The 24,813-nt window shown below is 52.4% G+C and overlaps 1 protein-coding gene across 4 annotated transcripts; it reads right to left on the reverse strand.

Annotated features, from left to right (window-relative positions):
- Positions 1-2,579: 2,579 nt before the first annotated feature.
- Positions 2,580-24,719, reverse strand: KYAT1 (kynurenine aminotransferase 1). 4 transcript variants are annotated; one of them, XM_029062022.2, is made up of 14 exons: positions 24,619-24,719; positions 14,088-14,209; positions 11,163-11,221; positions 8,784-8,931; positions 8,365-8,514; positions 8,163-8,249; positions 7,595-7,723; positions 7,249-7,369; positions 6,709-6,785; positions 6,471-6,560; positions 5,191-5,377; positions 4,929-5,008; positions 4,665-4,751; positions 2,580-3,516 (listed from the first exon to the last, which is right to left on the reverse strand). In XM_029062022.2, exons 2-14 carry the CDS (start codon positions 14,172-14,174, stop codon positions 3,448-3,450), a joined length of 1,371 nt encoding a protein of 456 aa, XP_028917855.1. In that variant the 5' UTR covers positions 14,175-14,209; positions 24,619-24,719; the 3' UTR covers positions 2,580-3,447. The 4 variants fall into 4 exon arrangements, with proteins under 4 accessions (XP_028917855.1, XP_028917856.1, XP_028917857.1 ...); XM_029062023.2 differs by lacking the exon at positions 24,619-24,719 and adding an exon at positions 22,120-22,188; XM_029062024.2 differs by lacking the exon at positions 14,088-14,209 and having other exon boundaries at positions 24,619-24,717.
- Between the last annotated feature and the right edge of the window lie 94 nt (positions 24,720-24,813).

Here is a 24,813-nt window from a genome sequence, read left to right on the forward strand (position 1 = left end):
GGCCCAACAATTCTGGCCTGCCTTTCTACGTCAGTGCTTTGTACAGTACTCATCAGGTTAATAAATGTTTAACAAATACTGACCTCATCTTCATAATTAGATTGGGCACAATCCCTGTCCAATGTCCCCGTCCTCCTTCACATTCTAAGAGGGGGGTAGAATAGTTATTCTATCCCCATTTTGCAGATGAGGAAAGAGGCCAACCTAACTCACCGTACCTCAATCTTGTCCGACTCGCTGCTGACCCCTCGCCCACATCCTCCCTCTGGCCTGGATCTTCCTCCCCTTCATTAGCCAACAGACCACTGCTTTCTCCATCTTCAAAGCCCCACTAAAATCATCAATCAACAAATCAGTGATATTTATTTAGTGCTTACCGGGTACAGAGTGTACTGGACCATCCTGTCTCTGTTCTGTCTCCTTTCTATATTGTACTTGGCAATTGACCATCCTGGCTCCGTTCTATCTTCCTCCAATATTCTACTAGATATCCTGTCTCAGTTTAATCTCCTTCCTGTGGTAGATCAATCAGTTAAGTTTGGGTAGCAATGTGTCGATTACATTACCTTATAGGGACCACTATAGAAGGATGGAGGACGGACAACGCAAAGGGATTGGGTAGGATTTGGGGGGGCGCGCTGGAAGAGTTGCGGTCCAGTGGAATGCGTAAATGGCTGCAAATAAAGGTGCCAGATTTGGGATGCTCGGGGCTGTTTGTCACTCGTACCCCCCTGGGGTGAACGGGCGGCAGCCACTTTCCCCCCTTTCCTGCCCTCTCGGCTCGCTCCCTTGAGTCTGTTCATTTCTACACCAAGGTCACGAAATCCTCTCATGCGATTGGGAGATCAGAGTCGTTTCTCTGATAAAAATCAATAACAAAGAGCACTGTACTAATCACTTGGGAAAGAACAATACAGTAGAGTTAGTAGACGCAATCCCTGCCCACAATCAATCAATCACTGGTATTTATTGAGCACTTACTATGTGCAGAGTTTGGGAGAGTACAAATACAAGAGAATTAGTGGGCACGTTTTGTGCCTATGACGAGGTTCAGTGTAGATGGGGAGACAGACATTAGTATAATAAGGAGTTTACATCTCCTCCGTGGCCTTCCCTAACCCCTCATTTCCCCGATTCACCCTCTTTTCTGTGTCACCTATACACTGGGGTCTGTAAGCTCTTCGATTCTCTCCCTAACCCAGCCCCTCATCACTCTTAAGCACTTTGATACTCAGCCCAGCCCTACTGCATTTATGTAAGCATCCTTATACCCTGCTGCTTATCCTACCTGTAATTTATTTTAATGTAATAATGTTGGTATTTGTTAAGCGCTTACTATGTGCAGAGCACTGTTCTAAGCGCTGGGGTAGATACAGGGTCATCAGGTTGTTCCACGTGAGGCTCACAGTTAATCCCCATTTTACAGATGAGGTAACTGAGGCACAGAGAAGTTGTGACTTGCCCACAGTCACACAGCTGCCAAGTGGTGGAGCTGGGATTCGAACCCATGACCTGTGACTCCCAAGCCCGGGCTCTTTCCACTGAGCTACGCTGCTTCTCTAATGTCTGCTCCCACCTAGTCTTGTAAACTCCTTGAGGGCACGGATTGATGGACTGTGTCTCTCAAATCCATTGAACTGGCCCAAGTTCTTAGTACAATGTTCTAAACTGCAAGAGAAGCAGCGTAGCCTGGTCAAGTCACTTCACTTCTCTGTGCCTCGGTTACTTCATCTATAAAATGGGGATTGAGATGGTGAGCTCCGTGTGGGACGGGGACTGTGTTCAAACTGATTAGCTTGTATCTATCCCCGCCCTTAGTACGGTGCCTGGCACAGAGTAAATGCTTAAGAAATACCAGGAAGAAGAAAATAAATAAATAAATAAATGCAGTAAGTGCTCAATTAATACCAGCGATGTATTACTATCCCCACTGAAAAACATTTTCCATGGTGAGGGGAAACGCTTTATCAACCTGGAACTGGGGAAAACATTCCAAAAGGTTCTCACACTGTCTAAGGTTTCCACAGAGCCAACGGGAAGGCCAGGAAACCCCTTTTTTAAATAAAAGCAATAATGGAATTTATCGAGTGCCCGCATCGCCCGCTGTCAGAATTCTTTTTAAGTGGCAGAAGTCACTCTCGCGTCTGGATTTTCTCCTGTGTTTGGAAAGCAATGATTTCTCTCTCCCTCATTTGAACTGGGACTTGTTAGGGAAAACCCAGTATTTAGGGCAGGAGGAGACGAGTGAAGGATAGCCGCCTCCAGTTGGTACCTCCATTCCCCGACGAAAGCCGACGGAAAGGTCAAGTGGTACTAGGAGTATTCATTCAATAGTATTTATTGAGCGCTTACTATGTGCAGAGCACTGTACTAAGCGCTTGGAATGAACAAGTCAGCAACAGATAGAGACAGTCCCTGCCGTTTGACGGGCTTACAGTCTAATCAGGGGAGACGGACAGTAATAGTAGTCGCTGTATTAATAATGGCATTTAAGGAGATTCTGTTGGATTCAGTGTCGTACACTTCGCTTTTGGGAAAGAACAGAAACATGAGAAAGAAGTCAAATAGTACCAACTCTGTATCGGGTTGAAAATGATTAACTTTATTTCACTGCTGAGTACTGAGCTGGGATCCTTTACAACTCCAATTTAAGTCACCTGCCCACATTCAAGTCTAACCGCAGTTGCCTGAGATTAAGGGTTGCTCTGGGGGAAGAGGAGGAGTTTAAAGTATCATCGCCTCCTTGACCTCTAACCTTTGCTCTTTATGGCTCTGATGGGTTGTTTTGGTCAATGGAGCTGGGGTAATGGGTCTAAACCCCTGTTCTGGACTGAGGGACATAGGTGAGGTGGGGGGGTGGCCCCAGGAAAGTTGGGGGGAGGTCTGTGTGTTACGCTGAGCGACCGTGACGCCTCTGCTTCTCCTTCAAATGGCTGTCGGGACCGGGGCCGTGAGAACAACCAAGCTGCTCATGGGGAGAGGAGATGAAAAGCCCATCGAGAGGCAGGGGTCAGGGGCAGGAGAGGGAGTAAGGGAGGAAATCTGTCCAGGAAGATTTCCTAACCTCCCTGCCCACAGTCAGTGGGGATGGCTAGGAGACCCAGCCTGCCTGAGGCTGCCAGGGGCAGGGGGGCTTGAGGTCACCTTTGCGGTACGGTAGGAGAGCCTAGGCTGACTGCTGCTCTACTCTCCATCCCGTCCTGTCTCAGGACGGCCCCGCGGGCCCCTCTCACCCGCTCCCAAAGCTTCCTCCCCCTGCCCCATCCACCCCGGATGCCTTGCTCTGGACCCTAAAGCCGGCCAGAGTGGCCAAAGGTGGATGCGGGGGAAAGATAAAGTTACACGGGCTTGTTGTCGGGAGGAGGAGGAGGACCGAATCCAGTCATCAAAGAGGTGAGGATGAAGCCGGAGGAGCCGGGGGTGGGGGCCGGGGGGATGGAGCGGACCTCAGAAATCCGTCTCTGCTTCCTTCCATGCCTGCAGCTTCTCATCCATAGCCTGCAGGGTGGCCTCATTCTAAGCAGAGACATATTCATAATAATTGTGGTAGTTGTTAAACCCTTACTACGAGCCAGACACCGTAATAATAATAAGTATGATGATGGTATTTATTAAGCGTCTACTCTGTGTCAAGCACTGTTCTAAGCCCCGGGGTAGATGCAAGCTAATCAGGTTGGATGTAGTCCCTGCACTGTATTTGCTACGTGCTGGGGTGGTTATCAGCAGATGGGGTTAGACACAGTCGCTGTCCCACATGGGGCTCACAGTCTTAATCCCCATTTTACAGATGAGGGAAGTGAGGTATACAGAAGTGAAGTAACTTGCCTGAGGTCATCCGGCAGATAAGTGGCAGAGCCGGGATTAGAACCCAGGTCCTTCTGACTCCCCGGCCCGTGCTCTATCCGCTAGGCCATGCTACTTCTCTGACTCTGACCTGAGTCAGCCTCTCCCTGGATCTGCTCTCCCCTGCCCACTGGCCGTCCCATTCAAAGGCCGGAGGGACGACCACGCCTCGAGTCTCCATTCTGACCAGCAAGGGGATTCAAGGTCAGTGCTTCCCCTTCTCTGCGTCTTAGGGTTTCTTCCTGCTCCTTGAGGGGCAGGCTCTCCGGCCATAAGGCAGGGCTGCAGCTGAGTCAGTGAGGGGTGACCTCCTCGGAGGAATAGGGTACTAACGTCAGCCGGGATGGAGCCAGGACCAGAAGGCAACGGGTCCTCGGAGAAATCTAATACCCAGCTGGCAGGTAGGAAAGCGTTTCCAATCCTGGAGGTCTCCCTGTCCCCACGGTTTTGCATCCTGGAGTGATCGGAGTTTAGGATTTGGGACTCCTCAGGTCAGCTGAGAAGCAACGGGGCCTAGTGGAAAGAGCACGGGCCTGGAAATCTGAGGGCATGGGTTCTAATCCTGGTTCCACCACATGTCTGCTACGTGACCTTGGGCGAGTCCCTTAACTTCTCCGTGCCTCAGTTACCTCATCTGTTAAATGGGGATTAAGACTGTGAGTCCCGTGGGGGACGGACACTCTGTCTAACCTGGTTACCTTGTATCTACCCCAGTGTGTAGAACAGTGCTTGTCACACAGTCGTTGCTTAACAAAAGCCACAGCTATTATTATTACTATTAGCAGAGGGGCTTGAGGAACACCCGGACTTGGCTCTCTCACCTTCACAAAGCAGAAACGGATATAGTGGTCAAAATTCCTCTTCTCAGCTGAGCTGAAGAAGATGGACACAGGCATGGCCATCAAGCCCTGGGGGCAAAGAGGGAACCTCGGGGTCACCTAACCACCTCCACGCCAACGGGAGCCCCACCCAAGTGACCACAGGGGCCTCCCCTTAGGGCCCCTGGCTCCAGCCGCTCTCAGGTCAGTCGACAGGGGTTCTGGGTGCCCAGGCCCCCCGAGTCCCAATCCTGGGCTCCCACTCACCCGGTTCTTGATCATCCACTTGACGAAGCGTGAATCATAAGGCTCCTCCTCCGAACCAGGAAGGTCGGGCATCTTATCCTCTGCAGAAGCCATAGGCCGGTGCCCACGCTAGGGCTGCCTGACCAGGCCTTCAGCTTTCTCCTCACTGAGCTCTCGCGCTCCCCTCCTCCCCCATCTCAGTTCCTCAAGCCCTTCCGTCCTCTCCCACTGACCTCCCACCCCCGTTCCCGCCCAGCAGGTCCCTTGGGCCGCCCCGACTCACTGAAAGTGGAGATGTCGGCTATGAGGAAGTAGGTGCCCTGGGAGATGACGGGCCGCATCCCCACAGAGAGCAGCCCCCGTACCATGCGGTCCCGCTTTTGTTGTATGGCCTGCGGCAGCTGCACAAAATAGCTGCTGGGCTGACCCTGGTGGGCCATCTCCCGCTCCCAGGCTTCGGCCACCGCCTCCTAATAATAATAATAATAATAATAACGGTACCTGTTAAAGTGCTTATTATGTATCAGGCCCTGTACCAAGCGCTGGGGTAGATACGAGATAATCAGGTTGGATACAGTCTGTGTCCTACATGGGGCTCAAAGTCTTAATCCCCATTTTGCAGATGAGGTAACTGAGGCACAGAGAAGTGAAGTGATTTGCCTTAGCTCACACAGCAGACAAGTGGTGGGGAGGGGATTAGAACCCAGGTCCTTCTGACTCCCAGGCCCATACTCTATCCACTGAGCCATGCTGCTTCGGGGTGGTAGACTGTACTTTCGATTAGACTGTAAGCCCGTCAAACGGCAGGGACTGTCTCTATCTGTTGCCAACTTGTTCATCCCAAGTGCTTAGTACAGTGCTCTGCACATAGTAAGCGCTCAATAAATACTATTGAATGAATGAATGGTACATTGGAGGGGAGGAGAGACAGGGTGGTGGGACAGGGTGGGGGGCAAAAAGTGTCTGAGGCACAGACTGCCCCTAGTTTTTACCTCCTATCCTTCACCCCAAGGCAGCCTCAAGCCACGCTCCCTGTGCTGCCTGGGTAGAACCTCCCTGGCATTGGTTTCTTCGCCTCTGGCCACCTCCTTCCACTCTCCTGCCCCAACTTCAGCCTTCTTTCCCTAGACCATTTCTCCCACCCTGGATTACCCCTCCCTTCCCCTCCTGACAAGCCTCAACTCCAAATCCTTTCCCTTAATTCTCTCCTCTGGCCCTTGTTCCCATTCCCCACGCCCTGCTTCTTTCCCAGAATCACCCGAGGACTCCCTGCCTCTTCCCGGCAGCCCCCGCGGGACCCTGGCTGAAGCTTGGGAAGTGGAGGCAGGGCTTCAGGCCTCAGCTCCCTCCAAGCCCTGCCCGCCCCCCCCCCCCCCCGTTGACCACTGCAACCCTGTCACTCCATCTCAAGCTGCTGGACGTTAGACTCCTTCCCTCTCGTTTCCTAATTAATCTAGGGTGCTGCCCTCCGCTAGCCTGGCCCCAGGTTCCAGCCTGCTGTCCCTGAGCCGGGCCGGTAGATCCCCGGGGCCTCAGGGCCGAAGGGTTGAGTGGAGGCCTCACCTGGGCCTGGGTGGCACAGTGGTACACGGAGTTCTGATGCACAGTGCGCAGGTGTTTGAGGAGGCGATCCGGGCCCAAGACCCACCCCACCTGCTCAGGAGAAACAATGTCAGATTTGAAACCCCCCAACCCACCCCCCGGCAGTGCCTCCAGTTCTCTCTCTGTCCTCCGCCCCTCAGGCCGCCTCCCCTTCCTCCCCGGGAATTCCATCTCCCCATACTCCCGGTCTCGAAATCACCTTCCAGCCTGTGACGCTGAAGGTCTTGCCGGCGCTGCCGATGGTCAGCGTGCGCTCCCACATCCCGGGGAGGGTGGCTGTCCGCGGTACAAAAGGACAAACACTGGGGCCTTCTGGGGGCAAGGCCAACCACCCTCAGCCCCCAGGCCACGGCTTTGCAGGAGGGTCACCACCTGGCACAGCTGATCTTCCTAGCTAGCCCCATGTCCTGGTGGCCTGTGCTGTTCTAACCAGTTGGGGCCTGGTCTCTGGGAACCCCTAAATGTCCCCATTTTCTGCAGGTGCTCAAGATGGGCACGCCCCCCTCCCCCCATGTGCATGAACCCCCTTTTGGGGTGAAGGAAGGAAGAGGAGGAAACAGGTCTAGGGAAGGAGCAGGAAGGAGGAACCTGGGGTTAGGGTGTCCTGTGCTGAGGAGAACTCCCAGGTCCTGTGGGACGGGCAGAGGCCATTCCTGGAAATTAAGGAGGAGGCAAAGCCAGGGTGGTGGGGGCGGAGAGGGAGCTATCCCTCAGGCTCTGGGAGGGGAGCATCCCCTACCGATGCTGACATGCTCTCTCCCATCGTACACCAGCCACTGGTACACCTCGTCGCTGATACACACCACGTCGTGTTGCACACACAGGGCTGCCAACAGCCCCAGCTCCTCCTGGCTGAACACCTGAAAGCAGTGGACCGAGCTTGATGGTACTGCCCGCTTCCCCAAGGGCAGGGGCTCCCCCTTGGCTTCTCTCCCCGTGTCCCTAAAGGATACATTTGAGTCCAGGTCCCGGAAGGCCAGGCTAGGCAGTGGGAAGTGAGGAAGAGAAGCCCCAGGTCATGGAAGGACACTCTCTCTCTCTCTCTCTCACCCCAACCGCCATGGGGTCTAGGGGAGCAGCGTTACCTTGCCCAGTGGGTTGTTGGGGGTGTTTAAGACCACGGCCTTGGTCCGGGGAGTGAACTTGCTGGCCAGTTCCTCTGGATCCAGCTGCCAGTCCTGACTGGAGAACAACTCCCCACCTCCAGTCACCCTCTAGAGGAAGACAAGGAAACAGACTGGGGACCATCTCTGCCCCCTCTTGACCTGAGCCTTTACTTCCCCTTTCCCCTCCCCTGGATCCTCTTGGAGCGCTGGCCTTGGGGATTCACCAGGCCCTGCTCCTTTCCCAGAATCCCATGCCAACTCCTTGCCTCTTCCCAGCAACCCCTCCCTTATAGAATTCAGTCTCATTTGCCTTCGAGGATCAGCCTCTCTGCCTCCTCCCTTCCAGAATTCAACTCCTCATTTCCTCTTTCCTGGGCTTCTGGCTCCCGCCTGGCCCTCAGCCCCCTCCCACCCGGGATCCGGGCCCTGCCTGGCTCCTCAGCCCCCTCTCTCCTGGGATCCGGTTCCCTTCTTGGATCCCGGTCCCTCCTGGCCCCTCAGCCTCCACCCTCCTGGGCACGCACGACCCCCACACAAGAGCTCTCACCGGCCGCAGAGGCACAAACACCGGGTGGCCACCTGCCATCCTCACCATGGGCTCATAGCAGTCAAAATACGGCTCAATGATTATCACCTGGGGGACAGTGGGAAGTGTCATTAGGGGCTGCTGGGATCCCCTGAAGGGGACTGGTGATCCTTAAGGCCCTGGTTATACTTGCAAGGAGCCAGGAAACCCCTCCCCTGCTTACCTCATCCCCACTGTTCACCAGGGCCTGGAAGGCGGTAAAGAGGGCCCCGTAGGCCCCTACCGTCACCAGCACGTTTCTCTGGGGGACCAATTCCTGGCCAAGCAGGGGCCCAAAAAACTGGGACAGCTTCTTCACCAGAGGCGGGTGGCCCTGTGTGGAGACGGGGAGGGGAGGAATGGCGTTGCTAGGGGAATAGAGGGAGGTGGGGAGGAGAAGAAGAGAGGGATTGGGGAAGGAAAGGAATTTCTGCAGGACATGGGGGCCGTGAGCTGGGGAAGGGGGGATCCTGACATAATCTGGGGCAGCTGGGGACCAAAAGCACCTTGGAGTGGGAGGGATGAGGGGAAGGGAGAGCCCCGAGGCCGAGAGGTTCCTTTGGGGAAGAGGAGGGACCGGGAGTGGGAGATGGGGAGACGCACAAAGGCCTGGGTGTACTGGTTCAGCATCACGTCCCCGCTGACGGCTTTCTGGAAGGCTTCCTGCACAAAATCTGGGGGAGCGAAGTCGGGGAAGCCTTGGCCGAGGTTGACCGAGGGGTACTCATTGGCCAGCTGCACAAACTCTACCCTGAGAGGAGCAAGTGGGGAGATGGTTGGGATCAGTCAAAACCACAAACATGAACACCACACAAACACACATTCCCCCCAGTCCCCACGTCTGCCCGCCCCTCTGTCTGGATTTGGCTACTCCTCCAGATCTCACTGGACACTCTAGTTAGACTGGTTCTGAGGGACCTCACGGAAACTTCCTCCTCCTCCATCCTGCCCTGTGCACACCACTCCTCTCTCTACTCCTGCCTCCAGCTGGAGAAGTGGAGATATCCTGGATGGTTCAAGCCCACAGGGTCTCCCCAAGCATCTGTCTGTCAGCTGCCAGGGCTCCGAGGGCACAAGGTCCCGGCAAGGGGAAGGAAGGTTCAGCGGTGGCACGGGGTGGGAACAGGAGAGCATGGGCCCGGGAGTCGGAAGGACCGGGCTTCTAATCCTGGCTCCGTCACTTATCTGCTGTGGGACCTCGGGCAAGTCACGTCACTTCTCTGTGCCTCAGTTACTTCATCTGTTAAGACTGTGAGCCCCATGTGGGATGTGGACTCTGTTCAACATGATTACCTTGTATCTACCCCAGCACTTAATATAGTGCCTGGCGCAGAGTAAGCGCTCAACAAATACCACTAAAAAAACCCCCCAAAACTAGCATCCTGGAGCTTATCCCCACTTTCCATGCCCCCCTAGACTGTAAACTTGTTGGAGGCAGGGAATGTGTCTGTTTACAATAATAATAATAATGTTGGTATTTGTTAAGCGCTTACTATGTGCCGAGCACTGTTCTAAGCGCTGGGGTAGACACAGGGGAATCAGGGTGTCCCACGTGGGGCTCACACTCTTAATCCCCATTTTACAGATGAGGTAACTGAGGCACAGAGAAGTTAAGTGACTTGCCCACAGTCACACAGCTGACAAGTGGCAGAGCTGGGATTCGAACTCATGACCTCTGACTCCAAAGTTTATTGTTATATTGTACTCTCCCAACCCTTAGTGTAGTGCTCTGCACACAGCAAGTGCTCAATAAATGCGATCGACTGACTGACGGACTGATCTACCGACTGACGGCCCGATCTACCGACTGACGGCCCCAACGGATTGAGAGCAACCTCTGTACCTCGGCTCTGCGTTAGACAGGTCTCAATGCCGGGGCGAGTGTGCATGGGCCTGGGTTGTCATGTTGGTATATGCGGGTGGATGTTGGTTTCTGCATGGGTGCTTACCAGTGTGTCCCGTATGTGTCTCTGTGAACGTATGTGTGTGGGAGTGCGGTCTGTGAGAGTCTGTGTGTTTCTGCGTGGGGGTCTTGTGTGCATTTTGTGTGCATGTGTGCGGGGTCTGAAAGTGTGAGTTAATGGGTGAGGGTGTGTGTGTTTGGGTGAGTCTTTTTTCTCCTCCTCCCTCCGTGCCACCATGCCAGAAGCTTTGCCCTGCTCCCTGTCCCAGTCAATCAATCATTTACTGAGCGCTTTCTGTGTGCAGAGCAGTATACTAGGAACTCGGGAGAGTACGATATAACAATATAACAGAGTAGGTAGACAAGTTCCCTGCCCTCAGTGAGTCTGCAAAAGGAAGAGGAAAAAAAGGCAGGTCTCTGAAGCTTGGGGGACCAGACTGGTGAAAGGGAGGAGCCCAGTACCGGCCATGCGCTGTCCCTGACTTCTGGTCTCCTGCCCTGGTCCCCGGCCCTGTGGTCCCTGCCTTGTGGGTTGCTCTAAGCCCTGCTGCTCAACCGTGGCAGACTAGATTCCTCGTCTGGCTCACTTTTTTCTGCTTTCTCCCGGGATGGCTTCTGCCGTGAGCTCTACACCCCAAGGTGTCTGCCTGGCTCCCTCCTGCCCACCCCGGGGGGTTGGGCCTGCGCCCCCGGGTCATCCGAGCCATGACATAGGCTGTCAAGCCCTCAGTGCAGAGGAGCAGAGGCCCCGCGGGCCCCAGCCGGCTGGTCCCCCTGCTCTGGTGGCAACATTCTCCACGGGACACGCATGGGCTCCGGGAAGGAGTATGGCACGACTCTGCGTTGAAGCGATGGGTGAGGTGGGGCCTCTGGGAACCCCAAACTAGGACTTTCCCTCCCGCTAGGCATCCCATAAGGAGCTGGCTGTTCCAGACGCTCAGTGGTCACGAGCGAACTTGGTAAATCAGGTGGGATGTCTCCCCCGGCACCCAGGCCCGCATTTCCATCAGCCTGTGTACTGGCTCCCGGCAGCGCGGCCCCTCCCTCAAGGCCCCCCTCGCCCCTCGTTCCCTGCTCACCATGGATTCTTGTCAATTCCCTCCAGCCTGTCGGCCTGCACAGCCTTTGACATCTTATCCTGCAGAGGGAGAGGTTCGATCAGGGAGGAAGAACTCGAAGGGAGCCGTCCCCAGCTGGCCACGGCTCACTTCCCACTGCCTACCTGACGCCTCCTCCTTCCTCTTCCCTGTCTTCCCTGGAGAAGCCAGTCCCAGGGGAGATTTCACAACAAACCAGTCAGGCAGCTGCAGCCACAAACCCAGCCCACCTCCATCCCCGGGTGTCTGCCCGCCGCTTTTCCTTTCCTTGCCAGTGAGGGCAGTTGGCTGGCACCGGATTACCGCCCTTCCAGACCAAGAGTTTTCCATGGATGCTGTGCCTCGGTTTCCCCATCTGACACAAAGAGGGGCTTTCCTAACCCAGGCCAGGCCCCCGGTGGGAAGAGGGATGAGTTCCATTGGCTCGGATCCCGTGGGTCTCAGTGCCCGGTCCCGAAGCCTAGGGTTTGTTAGCCTGCCTCAGCACCTCCCTTTCTCGGCTACTTTTGGCTCACTGAAACTCAATCCGAGGCCCGAGCCTGGGCCCTTGTGCCGGCTCAGGGCCACTGAGGCTTTTCTACCCTCACCCCAGATCCGGCTCCAGGGAGGTCTCCCTTTCTAAAGAAGCCTTTTGGAGGAGGAAGAGGGCCAAAGAACAGAAGGGGTGGGAGAAGAGGAGGAGGTGGTCATCAATGGAAGGACAGAGACCCATTCTCCCATCATTCATTCATTCATTCAATAGTATTTATTGAGTGCTTACCATGTGCAGAGCACTGTACTAAGCACTTGGAATGTACAATTCGGCAACAGAGACCATCCCTGCCCAGTGACGGGCTTACAATCTAATCATGACTTGGTTTTCCTGAGTCTCAATTCCCTCATCTCAAAATGGGGATTCAATACCCATTCTCTCTCCTACTTAGGCTGAGAGGCCCAAATGGGACCTGATGATTTTATAGCTACCCCAGTGCTTGGTGCCGGGTTTGGCACATAGTAAGCACTTAACTACCACAATTATTATTATTATTATTAGTCAGTGTCAAAACCCTCCGGTTGTTATTTCAGCCCCTACCCCCAGCCCACCCCCACCACCTTCCCACCCCACCTGCCGGGTCCCTGCTCAGAGAGAGACTCTAGCCCTCCTTTTCCTTGGCTCCCTGGCTCCCCCAACCAACTCAGCAGAGTCCCATCTAATTGGCCAAGAGAGACTGTAACAAGTAATTATGGTACGTTAAGCGCTTACTGAGTGTCAAGCACTGTTCTAAGCACTGAGGTAGATGCAAGTTCATCAGGTTGGACACAGTCTCTGTTTCACATGGGCTCAAAGTCTACGTAGGAGGGAGAAGGATTTAGTCCCCATTTTACAGAGGCACAGAGAAGTGAGGTGACTTGCCCTAGGTCACACAGCCAACACGTGGCAGAGGCGGGATTAGAATACAGGTCCCTGGACTCCCAGACCTGGGCTCTGTCCACTAGACCTCCCTGCTCCTGCAGGTTGTGACAAAGCTCCTCCTCAAAACTGTAAGCTCCTTGGGGGCGGGGAACATGTCTGCCAATGCTGTTGAGTTGTGCTCTCCTAATAATAATAATAATAATAATGTTGGTATTTGTTAAACGCTTACTATGTGCAGAGCACTGTTCTAAGCGCTGGGGTAGATACAGGGTAATTAAATTGTCCCACATGAGGCTCACAGTCTTAATCCCCATTTTACAGATGAGGGAACTGAGGCACAGAGAAGTTAAGTGACTTTATAATGTTGGCATTTGTTGAGCGCTTACTATGTGCAGAGCACTGTTCTAAGCGCTGGGGTAGATACAGGGTAATCAGGTTGTCCCATGTGAGGCTCACAGTCTTAATCCCCATTTTACAGATGAGGGAACTGAGGCACAGAGAAATGAAGTGACTTGCCCACAGTCACACAGCTGACAAGTGGCAGAGCCAGGATTCGAACCCATGACCTCTGACTCCCAAGCCCGTGCTGTTTCACTCAGTGCTTTGCACACAGTAAGTGCTCAATAAATGTCACTGATTGATTGATCGAAGTCTCACAGGCAACTTCTCCCTGAGTGGCTCAAAGAGGATTTGGCAGGTCGCAGCTCCTCAACCAATCAGGCAATATTTGTTGAGAGCCCACTGTGTCCAGAAAGTTGTGAACACGCAAGCCCTTAGATGATGAAAAGGAATTAAAGTGGCAGTAAGGGGTTATAACCTGGGAGAGATTGGCTTCCTAGAGGAGATGTGATTTCAGAAGGGCTTTGAAGACGGGAAGAGCAGTAATCTGTAGGCCATGTTAAGGGAAGGAGTTCCAGGCAAGAGGGAGTGACAAGCGTGAGGCATAATGAGTAGGGGAATTTGAGGGGAACGAAGGGGTTGAGCTGGGATGTGGCAGGAGAAGAAAGCAGATAAAAAGGTAGGAGAAAGCCGACTGAGGGTCTTAAAGCCAATGGTCAGAAGTTTCTCCTGGATGCAGAGGAGAAGGGCAAGCACTGGAGGTTTCAAGGAGTAGGGAGAGAGAATTTTAGAAAGACGATCCTGGCAGTAGACAAGGTTTTGGCAAAAGCCTCAATATGGACCTTGGAGGAGAGGGAGAAATCAAGGATAACGCCAAGGTGGCAGGCCTAAGAGAGAGAGGATGGCGATGTGTCAACTGTGATATCGGGCCCTCATTACCCCCTCCCCTCTACTACTACTAAATTTAGATTATGAGACCTCCAAGGGACAGGGACCGTATCCAATTCCCAGCTTTGTATTCTTTCCCAGTACTAAACGTAGTGCTCTGCACCTAGGAAGCACTTAAATACACACACCAGGGGGGAAAGGGGAGATAGACAGAGAGAGAGAGAGAGAGAAGTGGCTGTTTAGCATTCCCAGGAAGCACAAAGCCATGAAAAATCTGGATCACTTACTGCCTGGCTGAGGGACCGTCTCAGTCCAGCTGGCTTCTTGCTTCTGAGGAGCCACTGACCCAGGAAAATTGTTGAACTCCTGAGCATGCTTGGACCCGGCCTCTGGGGACAGCCAACTTCTCCTCCAAAGACAGAAGGGAGGGAGGAGGGGTGAACTGGGGGTGGGGTGGGGGCCTGGAACCATTCAAGGAGCTCTAAATACCAAGTGAAGAAGGCCCACTTGCCATCCTCAGCCCCTCTGCCTGCTGGTCCACCAAAAATCCCGACTGCAGAGAGTTCTGCCCTCCACGGGCTCAGAGTGCCTCTATTGGGTTTAATAATTCCTGAGGCTTTGGGAGGACCAGTTAGCCTGAGCTGATTGACCGAAAGACTGACGGTGCGGGGGCGGAGGCACAGTCCTTTGGCTCTCACCTCCAGGTAATTCGAGGGGCTTGGCCAATGCCCAAACTCCAAATTGACCTTAACATCTCTCCCAGCTGCCTAGGATCATGTGGGCAGGGAATGTGTCTGCTATATTGTTGTGCTGTACTCTCCCAAGCACTTAGGTCAGTTTTCTTCACACAGTAAGCGCTCGATACGATTGATTGATGGAGAAGACTGAGCCCCTGATGTCAGGCCAGGTATCTCCCGGCTAAGAAAGATGCTCTACAAGAGGTGGCTAATTTGAAGCCACGTCCCGCCGCTGGGCTGGAACTCCCTCCCCTTCATAACCGACAGACCATCACTCTCTCCACCTTCAAAGCCTTATTTTTAAAAAAATCACATTTCCTCCATTAGGCCTTCCCCTACCAAGCCATTTCCTCTATTCCCTCTCCCTTCTGCACTGTCCTTACATTTGGATTTTTCCCCTTTGTTCACCCTACTCTTAGCCTCACAGCACTTATATACATACCCATAATGTATTTTAACGTCTGTCTCTCCCTCTGGATGGTAAGTTTCACGTGGGCAGGGATTGTATCGAACAATTCTGTTAGACTGTACTCTCCTAAGCGCCTAGTATAATGCTCTGCATAGAGTCAGTGCTCAGTAAAACATGACTGATGGACTGATTGTCACTGGCAAGACAGAGATACCCACAGCAGCTTTTCCCCATCAGGGTGGGATGGGGGTGGGAGGAGAGGTCAGCACGTCTCTTTTGCCCCCGACGACCTCTCCCCAGCACGGTTTCATTTCATTCCTCCGAGTCCCAGGGTGGTGCCTGGGTGGCCTACCCACCTGCCAGCTCTTTTCCTCTTTTTAGTCAGGTGACCTGTTACCTCCCCTCTCCCCCCTTCACCATTATCCCCTGCTCCCCAGGGCCCCATCCTTGCTCTTCTAAGCCTGTTCCCCCATGGCTGCTTCCCATCAGCAAGGCCCAGACATGCCCAACTTCCGGCTGCAGCAGGGAGTTCGCTGGCAGGCCAGTAAAGATCAATAAATCAGATTTATTGAACACTTACTGGATGCAGAGTATTATTATGTTTACGGTACTTGTTAAGTGCTTACTATGTGCCAAGCACTGTTCTAAGAACAGGGTAGATACAAGTTCATCAGGCTGGACACAGTCCCTGTCCCACATGGGGCTCACACACTTTATCCTCATTTTACAGAAGAGGTAACTGAGAGCAAAAGAAGTCAACTTGTTTGCCCAAGGACACTGCGCAGACATGTGGTGCTGGGATTAGAACCCAGGACCTTCTGATTCCCAGGCCCGTGCTCTATCCACAAAGCCATGGTGCTTCTCAAGCACTGTACTAAGCATTTGGGAGAGTACACTAGAGCTGATTTGGTAGATATGTTTCTTGCCCACAAGGAACTTAGAGTCTAGAGAATCAATCTCATTGACCGGACTCACATTTGCTCACTTGGAGGTCAGGATCAGAATAATAGTAATAATAATGATGATGATGGTATTTGTTAAGCGCTTACTATGTGCTGAGCACTGTTCTAAGCACTGGGGTAGATACAGGGTAATCAGATTGTCCCACGTGGGGCTCACATTTTTTAATCCCCATTTTTACAGATGAGGTAACTGAGGCACAGAGAAGTTAAGCTGCCCAAGGTTACACAGCAAACAAGTGGCTGAGCCGGGATTAGAACCCACGACCTCTGACTCCCAAGCCCCGGCTCTTTCCACTAAGTCATGCTGCTTCTCTAAGGAACTAGAGGACAAGACGTGAGTCTCTCCAAGCGCCCTGGGGGAGATGAGCAGTTACTTCCTCCGAGAAGACACCGGCACTGCCTAGGCAGACCAGTACCAGAATAATAGAAATAATTATGGTATTCATTAAGCGCTCACAACGTGCCAGGCACTGGTCTAAGTGCTGGGGTGGATACAGGATAATCTTGTTGGACACAGTCCCAATCCCACAGAGAGCTCACAGTCTGAATCCCCATTTTACAGATGAGGGAACTGAAGCACAGAGAAATGAAGGGATTTGCCCAAAGTCACACATCAGATTAGATTAGAACTCATGAGCTTCTGACTCCCAGGCCTGTGCTCTATCCACTAGGCCATGTTGCTTCTACAAGACCCCCAAAAGAGTTACTGGCACAGGGAGAGCCCAGCCCTCGCCCCCTCATATGTTGCTGTGATGTGCAGATGTGCAGAGGCAGTTATACCTGCAGTCGGGATGGGGCCCTCGGTTGTGTAAATCCAAGCTTTCAGCTCCAATCTTAGCACTCAAAGGAGAGAGAAAATTATGCTTTTCTTAGAAGCCACGGGGGCCGAACCTTCTCAATCAACTGTATTTATCAAGCGCTTACTATGTGCATTACTAAGGGCTGTCCCAACACAGCTGGAGAATGGAGGAAAGAGGAACTCAGTTAATCATTCATTCATTCAATAGTATTTATTGAGCGCTTACTATGTGCAGAGCACTGTACTAAGCGCTTGGGATGAACAAGTCGGCAACAGATAGAGACGGTCCCTGCCGTTTGACGGGCTTACGGTCTAATCGGGGGAGACGGACAGACAGGAACAATGGCAATAAATAGAGTCGAGGGGAAGAACATCTCGTAAAAACAATGGCAACTAAATAGAATCGAGGCGATGTACAATTCATTAACAAAATAAATAGGGTAACGAAAATATATACAGTTGAGCGGACGAGTACAGTGCTGTGGGGATGGGAAGGGAGATGTGGAGGAGCAGAGGGAAAAGGGGAAAAAGAGGGTTAAGCTGCGGAGAGGTAAAGGGGGGATGGCAGAGGGAGTAGAGGGAGAAGAGGAGCTCAGTCTGGGAACGCCTCTTGGAGGAGGTGAGTTTTAAGTAGGGTTTTGAAGAGGGAAAGAGAATCAGTTTGGCGGAGGTGAGGAGGGAGGGCGTTCCGGGACCGCGGGAGGACGCGACCCAGGGGTCGACGGCGGGATGGGCGAGACCGAGGGACGGTGAGGAGGTGGGCGGCGGAGGAGCGGAGCGTGCGGGGTGGGTGGTAGAAAGAGAGAAGGGAGGAGAGGCAGGAAGGGGCAAGGTGATGGAGAGCCTCGAAGCCTAGAGTGAGGAGTTTTTGTTTGGAGCGGAGGTCGATAGGCCACCACTGGAGTTGTTTAAGAAGGGGAGTGACATGCCCAGATCGTTTCTGCGGGAAGATGAGCCGGGCAGCGGAGTGAAGAATAGACCGGAGCGGGGCGAGAGAGGAGGAAGGGAGGTCAGAGAGAAGGCTGACACAGTAGTCTAGCCGGGATATAACGAGAGCCCGTAATAGTAAGGTAGCCGTTTGGGTGGAGAGGAAAGGGCGGATCTTGGCGATATTGTAGAGGTGAAACCGGCAGGTCTCGGTAACGGAAAGGATGTGTGGGGTGAACGAGAGAGATGAGTCAAGGATGACACCGAGATAGCGGGCCCGAGAGACGGGAAGGATGGTCGTGCCATCCACGGTGATAGAGAAGTCTGGGAGAGGACCGGGTTCGAGGGGAAGATGAGGAGCTCAGTCTCGCTCATGTTGAGTTTTAGGTGGCGGGCCGACATCCAGGTGGAGACGTCCCAGAGGCGGGAGGAGATGCGAGCCTGAAGGGAGGGGGAGAGGACGGGGGCGGAGATGTAGATCTGTGTGTCATCTGCGTAGAGATGGTAGTCAAAGCCGTGAGAGCGGATGAGTTCACCGATGGAGTGAGTGTAAATGGAGAACAGAAGAGGGCCAAGAACTGACCCTTGAGGAACTCCAACAGTTAAAGGATGGGAGGGGGAGGAGGCTCCAGCGAAGGAGACCGAGAATGACCGGCCAGAGAGGTAAGAGGAGAACCAGGAGAAGACAGAGTCCGTGAAGCCAAGGTGAGATAAGGTATGGAGGAGGAGGGGATGGTCGACAGTGTCAAAGGCAGCAGAGAGGTCAAGGAGGATCAGAATGGAGTAGGAGCCATTGGATTTGGCAAGAAGGAGGTCATGGGTGACCTTAGAGAGAGCAGTCTCGGTAGAGTGGAGGGGACGGAAGCCAGATTGGAGGGGGTCTAGAAGAGAATGGGAGTTAAGGAATTCTAAGCATCGATTGTAGACGACTCGTTCTAGGATTTTGGAAAGTGCGGGCAGAAGAAGCTGAGCAGCGAGGTGACCTAACCCAGCTGAGAATAAGGTCACCTTCCCAGAAACCTCCTCTGGCTGCTCGGAAAGATCGGGAGGTGGAGGCTGAGCGGACAATTCGGGGAGGGGAGCGGGTCTGGGCCCCAATTCTGGTGGGTGGGTGGGCCGGGCCAGCAGGTGAGCGAACACTGAGTTCTGCTTACTCTGAGACCAAAAGTGCCAGCACCAAACCCCCTTGTTTCTCTTTTCCCCCTCTATGAGTCGAGTCGCTGTTGCCACTTCCTGGGAGGAGCCGGTGGAGCCAGGGAAGCTGATGCCAGCCTCACCAGGGACTCGGAGAGAAGAGACAGCTGAAAGAACACGAGGAGGGGATCAGAGGCAGCAGAAAGCTGACGGAAGCCAAGCAGGGCACAGGGAAGCAAACAGCAGGGAACAAGTCTGGGAGACTCCTCCGGAGAGCAGGCAGGAAGAGCCAGGCAAAGAGGGAATGACCCTGGCCCTGGAGCCAGCAAACTCATTCATTCGATCGTATTTATTAAGAGCTTATTGTGTGCAGAGCACTGTACTAAGCGCTTGGGAAAGTACAGTTCAACAATAAAGAGTGATAATCCCTAGCCAAAACGAGCTCACAGTCTACGGGCGGGGGGGGGTGGGGAGGGCAGGGACGGAGATACAGGCAACAGTGCATACAAACAGACATCAAAATAAAAAAATAAAATTTCAGATATGCAAATAAGTGCTGTGGGGCGGGGAACGGGGGAAGAGCAAAGGGAGCAAGTCATCCTGAGGCCAGAATCACAACACTTATTTGACAGCTGAAGAAACCGAGGCAGTGAATAAGCAGCGTGGTCTAGTGGATAGAGCCCAGGCCTGGGAGTTTGAAGGACCTAAATTCTAAGCCCAGTTCCTCTATTTGTCTGCTGTGTGACCTAGGGAAAGTCAGAACAGTCAGTTGTATTTATTGAGTGCTTACTGTGTGCTCGGGAGAGTACAATATAACAATAAAACAGACATTCCCTGCCCACAGTGAGCTTTGAACTAGAGGGGGGTGCAGACATTAATATAAACAACTGAATTACAGAGATGTACATAAGTGCTGTGGGGCTGGGAGAGAACAAGTCAGGGCAACACAGAAGGGAGTGGAAGAAAAGGAAAAGAGGGCTTCACAGAAAAGTCCTCTTGGAGGAGATGTACGTTCAATAAGGCTTCGAAAGGTGGGGGAGAGTAATTGTCAGATATGAGGAAGGAGGGCGTTCCAGGCCAGAGGCAGGGCGAGGGTGAAAAGTCACCTCACACCGGTAAAATGGGGATTAAGACTTTGAGCCCCATAGGGACATGTACTGTGCCCAACCTGATTAGCTTGTATCTGCCCCAGTGCTTAGTACAGGCCTGGCACACAGTAAGTGCTTAACAGATACAGTAAGAAAAAAAAGGTGCACCTAATGCCATAAGCGGGGCCGAAGCTGAGATTAGGACTCAGGCACTCCCAGCCCCCAGCTCAGCCCTCGACCTCTCCCGGTTCTCCTATCCAGCCACCACCTGGAAGTCGTGCCAGACCTGTTCGACGCAGAAACTTGACCACGTCTGTGGGTGACGGCCAGCAGATCTTGGACCCCGTGGGAGGGAGAAGGAATGTGGTGGTGTGACTGGCAAATAAACCCCCAAAGAGATTGCTCAGAAAGTTGGAATGCCCAGTAGCCTGAGCTTTCTGGGATCACTGGAGCTCGGCGGTCTGTCCGGCTGGTTCAGGCACCAGAGGGCGTTTGGCTGGGAAAAAGCCAAATCAACTTTTTGGGGATCCATATTGCACGAATGAAACCTCTGCAAGACTCTGTTATCGTCTCTAGCTCATGGCCTAGTGGCTAACGCATAGGCCTGGGAGACCAAGGCCCTGGGTTCTAATCCTCCTTCTGCCAGCTGCCTACTGTGTGATCCTGGGCAAGTCACTTAGCTTCCCTTAATGCAGAAGGGAGTGGAAGAAAAGGAAAAGGGGGCTTTTCCTTTTCAGTTTCTTCATCTGTAAAATGAGGATTCAACGCCTACTCTCCTTCCTACTTAGACTGTGAGCCCCATGAGGGACAGGGACTGTGTCCGACCTGATTAACTTGAATTACCCCAGCGCCTAGAACACTGCTTGGCACATAGTAAGCGCTCTGCAATTTAGAAAACCAAAGGAAACACGTCCGCTAATTCTGTTGTATACAACTCTCCCGAGCACTCAGAACGGTACTCTGCACATAGAAAGCATACGATAAACACCACTGGTTGATGGATTGATATTCTGTCAAGTTTTTCTGCTGCAGGGTACCATCCCATCAACCTCCTCAGCCTTCATGTATTGGCTCGTTTGTGTAACTGTTATTTATTTATACATGTCTTTATTACCTTTCTATCCAGCATCATTAACAAGCAGCTATTTATTTTTAGCTATTTTTTCACTCTGAGCTATGATGAACCTGTCAATTTATGTTTACCTGTTCCCCCTGAGCCTGTGTACTCATATTTGAAGACAGGGATTGCACCTTTTACTATTTTTATATATTCTCCCAATGCCTAGCACAGCGTTTAGTGTTATATGGTACTCTCCCAAGCGCTCAGTACAGTGCTCTGCACCCAGTAAGCCCTCAATAAATGGCTAAATGAATGCTCTGCATACTGAAGGCTCAGTCCATTCCACTGATATCAATTCTGACCCTTTGGTGTTTAACATGCTTCCCAAGGCAACGATCCGCTCTGAGCCTTGGAGAGCACAGTTCTGGGCCAAAGTTACTTTGTATCGCTCTCTGGCCCGTTTCTGCGCTCGGTGGACTATCACCACTGGGAAAGAGGAGACCCCCACAGGTCAGCGGTGAGGAAAGGGACAGTGGGAGTGATAGGGATGGAGATGGGGGTGGGGGGAGGACTATAAGAAAATCAATCAATTGTATTTATTGAGTGCTTACTGTATGCAGAGCACCGTACTAAGCGCTTGGGACAGTACAACAGGACATTCCCTGCCCACGATGAGCTTATGGTCTAGAGGGATCCAGGGTTTGCAGGCCGGCGCAGAAACTTCAGGAGGATTGGGAAACCAAAAACCACACTCGGGTACATCATTTCAACGGTCTGAGTTCACTCTGATAGGAACTCTCGGTCACCCACCTCCCTTTTCGACCACACTTATAGCCATGGGTAAATTTCACATCATTAATGTCACCTTCAAGTTCAAAGGATGGTTAAAAACAGAGATTGAATATCCCTCTAGGGCTGGGCATAAGAAGACCTGAAACTTCTTTATATTTCTGGAGTCTTCTACTCCAAGAATAAAGTCTTTTTTTAAAAAATGGCATTTGTTAAGTACTTACTATGTGCCAGGCCCTGAACTAAGCGCTGGGGTAGATACGACCTAATCAGGTTGGACGGTTTTAATCCCCATTTGATAGAGGAGGTCACGGAGGCACAGAGAAGTGATTTACCCCATCACCCAGCAGACAAGTGGTAGAGCTGGAATTAGAACTCAGAACCTTCTGATTCCCAGGCCTGTGATCTACTCACTGTGCTTCTTCAGGTTGAGCCGGTGGAGTTCTGTCTAATACTAGTGAGCCGGTCCCTCTGCTGATCGGGCAAACCCTCATCCCAGAGGGCTATTTACACTAATAATTAACTCCCAATGGATCATGGGGCACACGGAGGGAACTTATCGATCAGCCTGGTGTATACATGACTCAGGAGTGAAATCCAAACTCAATCCCGTAAATGGCACCTCAGCGTCTGACGGGTCACCTTCGGAGTCCCACAGGCCTCATCAGAGGGATCATTACCCTCTCATTATTACTGATAATAATGACGATGGTATTTGTTAAGCACTTACTGTGTGCTGAGCACTGTCCTAAGCGCTGGGGTAGATAGAGGGTAATCAGACTGTCCTAAGTGGGGCTTCCATTTTTTAATCTCCATTTTTCCAGATGATATCACGGAGGCCCAGAGAAGTGAAGTGACTGGCCCAAGGTCACACAGCAGACCGACGATCACTCTCCCCTCCAAACGAGTCGCCCGTTCCCCTGTCATTTTCATATTTCCCAGCGAAGCGGTTCGATGGGAGAAAGCAAGGACCTGGGGATTGGCCAATCATGGGTTATCCCAAAGTACCAGTACCGGTTCATTCATTCAATATGTATTATATATTTATAGTATTTATTGAGCGCTTACTATGTGCAGAGCACTGTACTAAGCGCTTGGAATGAACAAGTCGGCAACAGATAGAGACGGTCCCTGCCGTTTGACGGGCTTACGGTCTAATCGGGGGAGACGGACAGACGAGAACAATGGCGATAAATAGAGTCGAGGGGAAGAACATCTCGTAAAAACAATGGCAACTAAATAGAATCAAGGCGATGTACATTTCATTAACAAAATAAATAGGGTAATGGAAATATATACAGTTGAGCGGACGAGTAGTATTTACTGAGCACTTGCTATGTGCGGAGCACTGTACTAAGCGCTTGGGATGTACAGTTTGGCAACAGATTAGGGATCATACTTGTTGTATGCACCCCATCTTCCTCTGCAAGTGAGAGGACATGTAAACTTCTGCAGGGAAGCCCATGCTGTTGCTGGTGCCCCCTTAAAATCACATCCACGGGGCTCCTGGATCCTAGGCTCACTCCTGCATTCGTAATCTATAAATGGTTGCTACTGTAAGAGCACGGGCTGGAGAGTCGGAGGTCATGGGTTCTAATCCGGGCTCCAGGTGTGACTTTGGGCAAATCACTTCTCTTCCCTGGGCCTCAGTTCCCTCACCTGCAAAATGGGGATGAAGCCTGTGAGCCCTAGGTGGGACCACCTGATCACCTTGTATTCATTCAAGAGTATTTATTGAGCGCTTACTATGTGCAGAGCACTGGACTAAGCGCCTGGAATGGACAAGTGGGCAACAGATAGGGGCCATCCCAGCCTAATGAGAAGCAGCGTGGCTCAGTGGAAAGAGCATGGGCTTTGGAGTCAGGGCTCATGAGTTCGAATCCCAGCTCTGCCACTTGTCGGCTGTGTGACTGTGGGCAAGTCACTTAACTTCTCTGTGCCTCAGTTCCCTCATCTGTAAAATGGGGATTAAGACTGTGAGCCCCACGTGGGACAACCTGATTCCCCTGTGTCTACCCCAGCGCTTAGAACAGTGCTCGGCACATAGTAAGCGCTTAATAAATACCAACATTATTATTAACTACGAGAAGCAGCGTGGCTCAGTGGAAAGAGCACGGGCTTTGGAGTCAGAGGTCATAAAATCGAATCCCGGTTCTGCCACTTGTCACCTGTGTGACTGTGGGCAAGTCACTTCACTTCTCTGGGCCTCAGTGACCTCATCTGTAAAATGGGGATGAAGCCTGGGAGCCCCATGTGGGACCACCTGATGACCCTGTATCTCCCCCAGCGCTTAGAACAGTGCTCTGCACATAGTAAGTGCTTAACAAATGCCAACATTATTATTATTATTAAACGGGGGAGACGGACAGTGTAATAATGTTGGTATTTGTTAAGCGCTTACTATGTGCAGAGCACTGTTCTAAGCGCTGGGGGAGATGCAGGGTCATCAGCTTGTCCCACGTGAGGCTCACAGTTAATCCCCATTTTCCAGATGAGGTCACTGAGGCCCAGAGAGACGGACAGTGTAATAATGTTGGTATTTGTTAAGCGCTTACTATGTGCAGAGCACTGTTCTAAGCGCTGGGGTAGATGCAGGGTCATCAGCTTGTCCCACGTGAGGCTCACAGTTAATCCCCATTTTCCGGATGAGGTCACTGAGGCCCAGAGAAGTGAAGTGACTTGCCCGCAGTCACCCAGCTGACAAGTGGCAGAGCCGAGAGTCGAACCCATGACCTCTGACTCCGAAGCCCAGGCTCGTGTATCCTCCCCAGCGCTTAGAACAGTGCTTGCCACATAATAAGCGCTTAACAAATACCATCACTATTATTATTATTATTATTATTATTATGATTAACAGTCAGTTACCCACTGTTGCTGTTCCACCCCGCCCCCTGCAGCCTGCGTTTTACTTACTGTCGACGCTCGCGACTGTCGGGATGCCGCTGACAGACTTTTTATTTATTTTTATTTATTTTTTTTCTTTTTCCTCCCCGCCCCCTCCAGCTACGGCCGGCGAATCGCGGCCTCGGGCGAGTCAGAGGGGAGAGGAGGGAGGGCGTTTCCGCCCTTCACCAAGATGGCGGCGGCGGCCTCCCGCGCCCCTCACCA

The sequence above is a fragment of the Ornithorhynchus anatinus genome, chromosome 4 (assembly GCF_004115215.2).
Source record: "Ornithorhynchus anatinus isolate Pmale09 chromosome 4, mOrnAna1.pri.v4, whole genome shotgun sequence".
Lineage (NCBI taxonomy): Eukaryota > Metazoa > Chordata > Mammalia > Monotremata > Ornithorhynchidae > Ornithorhynchus > Ornithorhynchus anatinus.

Excerpts from the sequence above, each read along its gene's own strand:
- KYAT1 (XM_029062022.2), bottom strand. The coding sequence starts at position 14,174 with ATGCTCAGGAGTTCAACAATTTTCCTGGGTCAGTGGCTCCTCAGAAGC. Across the intron at positions 5,009-5,190 it reads AGCCGACATCTCCACTTTCA|AGGATAAGATGCCCGACCTT; the intron begins GTGAGTCGGGGC and ends TGGCTTCTGCAG. Across the intron at positions 3,517-4,664 it reads TCCGTTTCTGCTTTGTGAAG|AATGAGGCCACCCTGCAGGC; the intron begins GTGAGAGAGCCA and ends GTCTCTGCTTAG.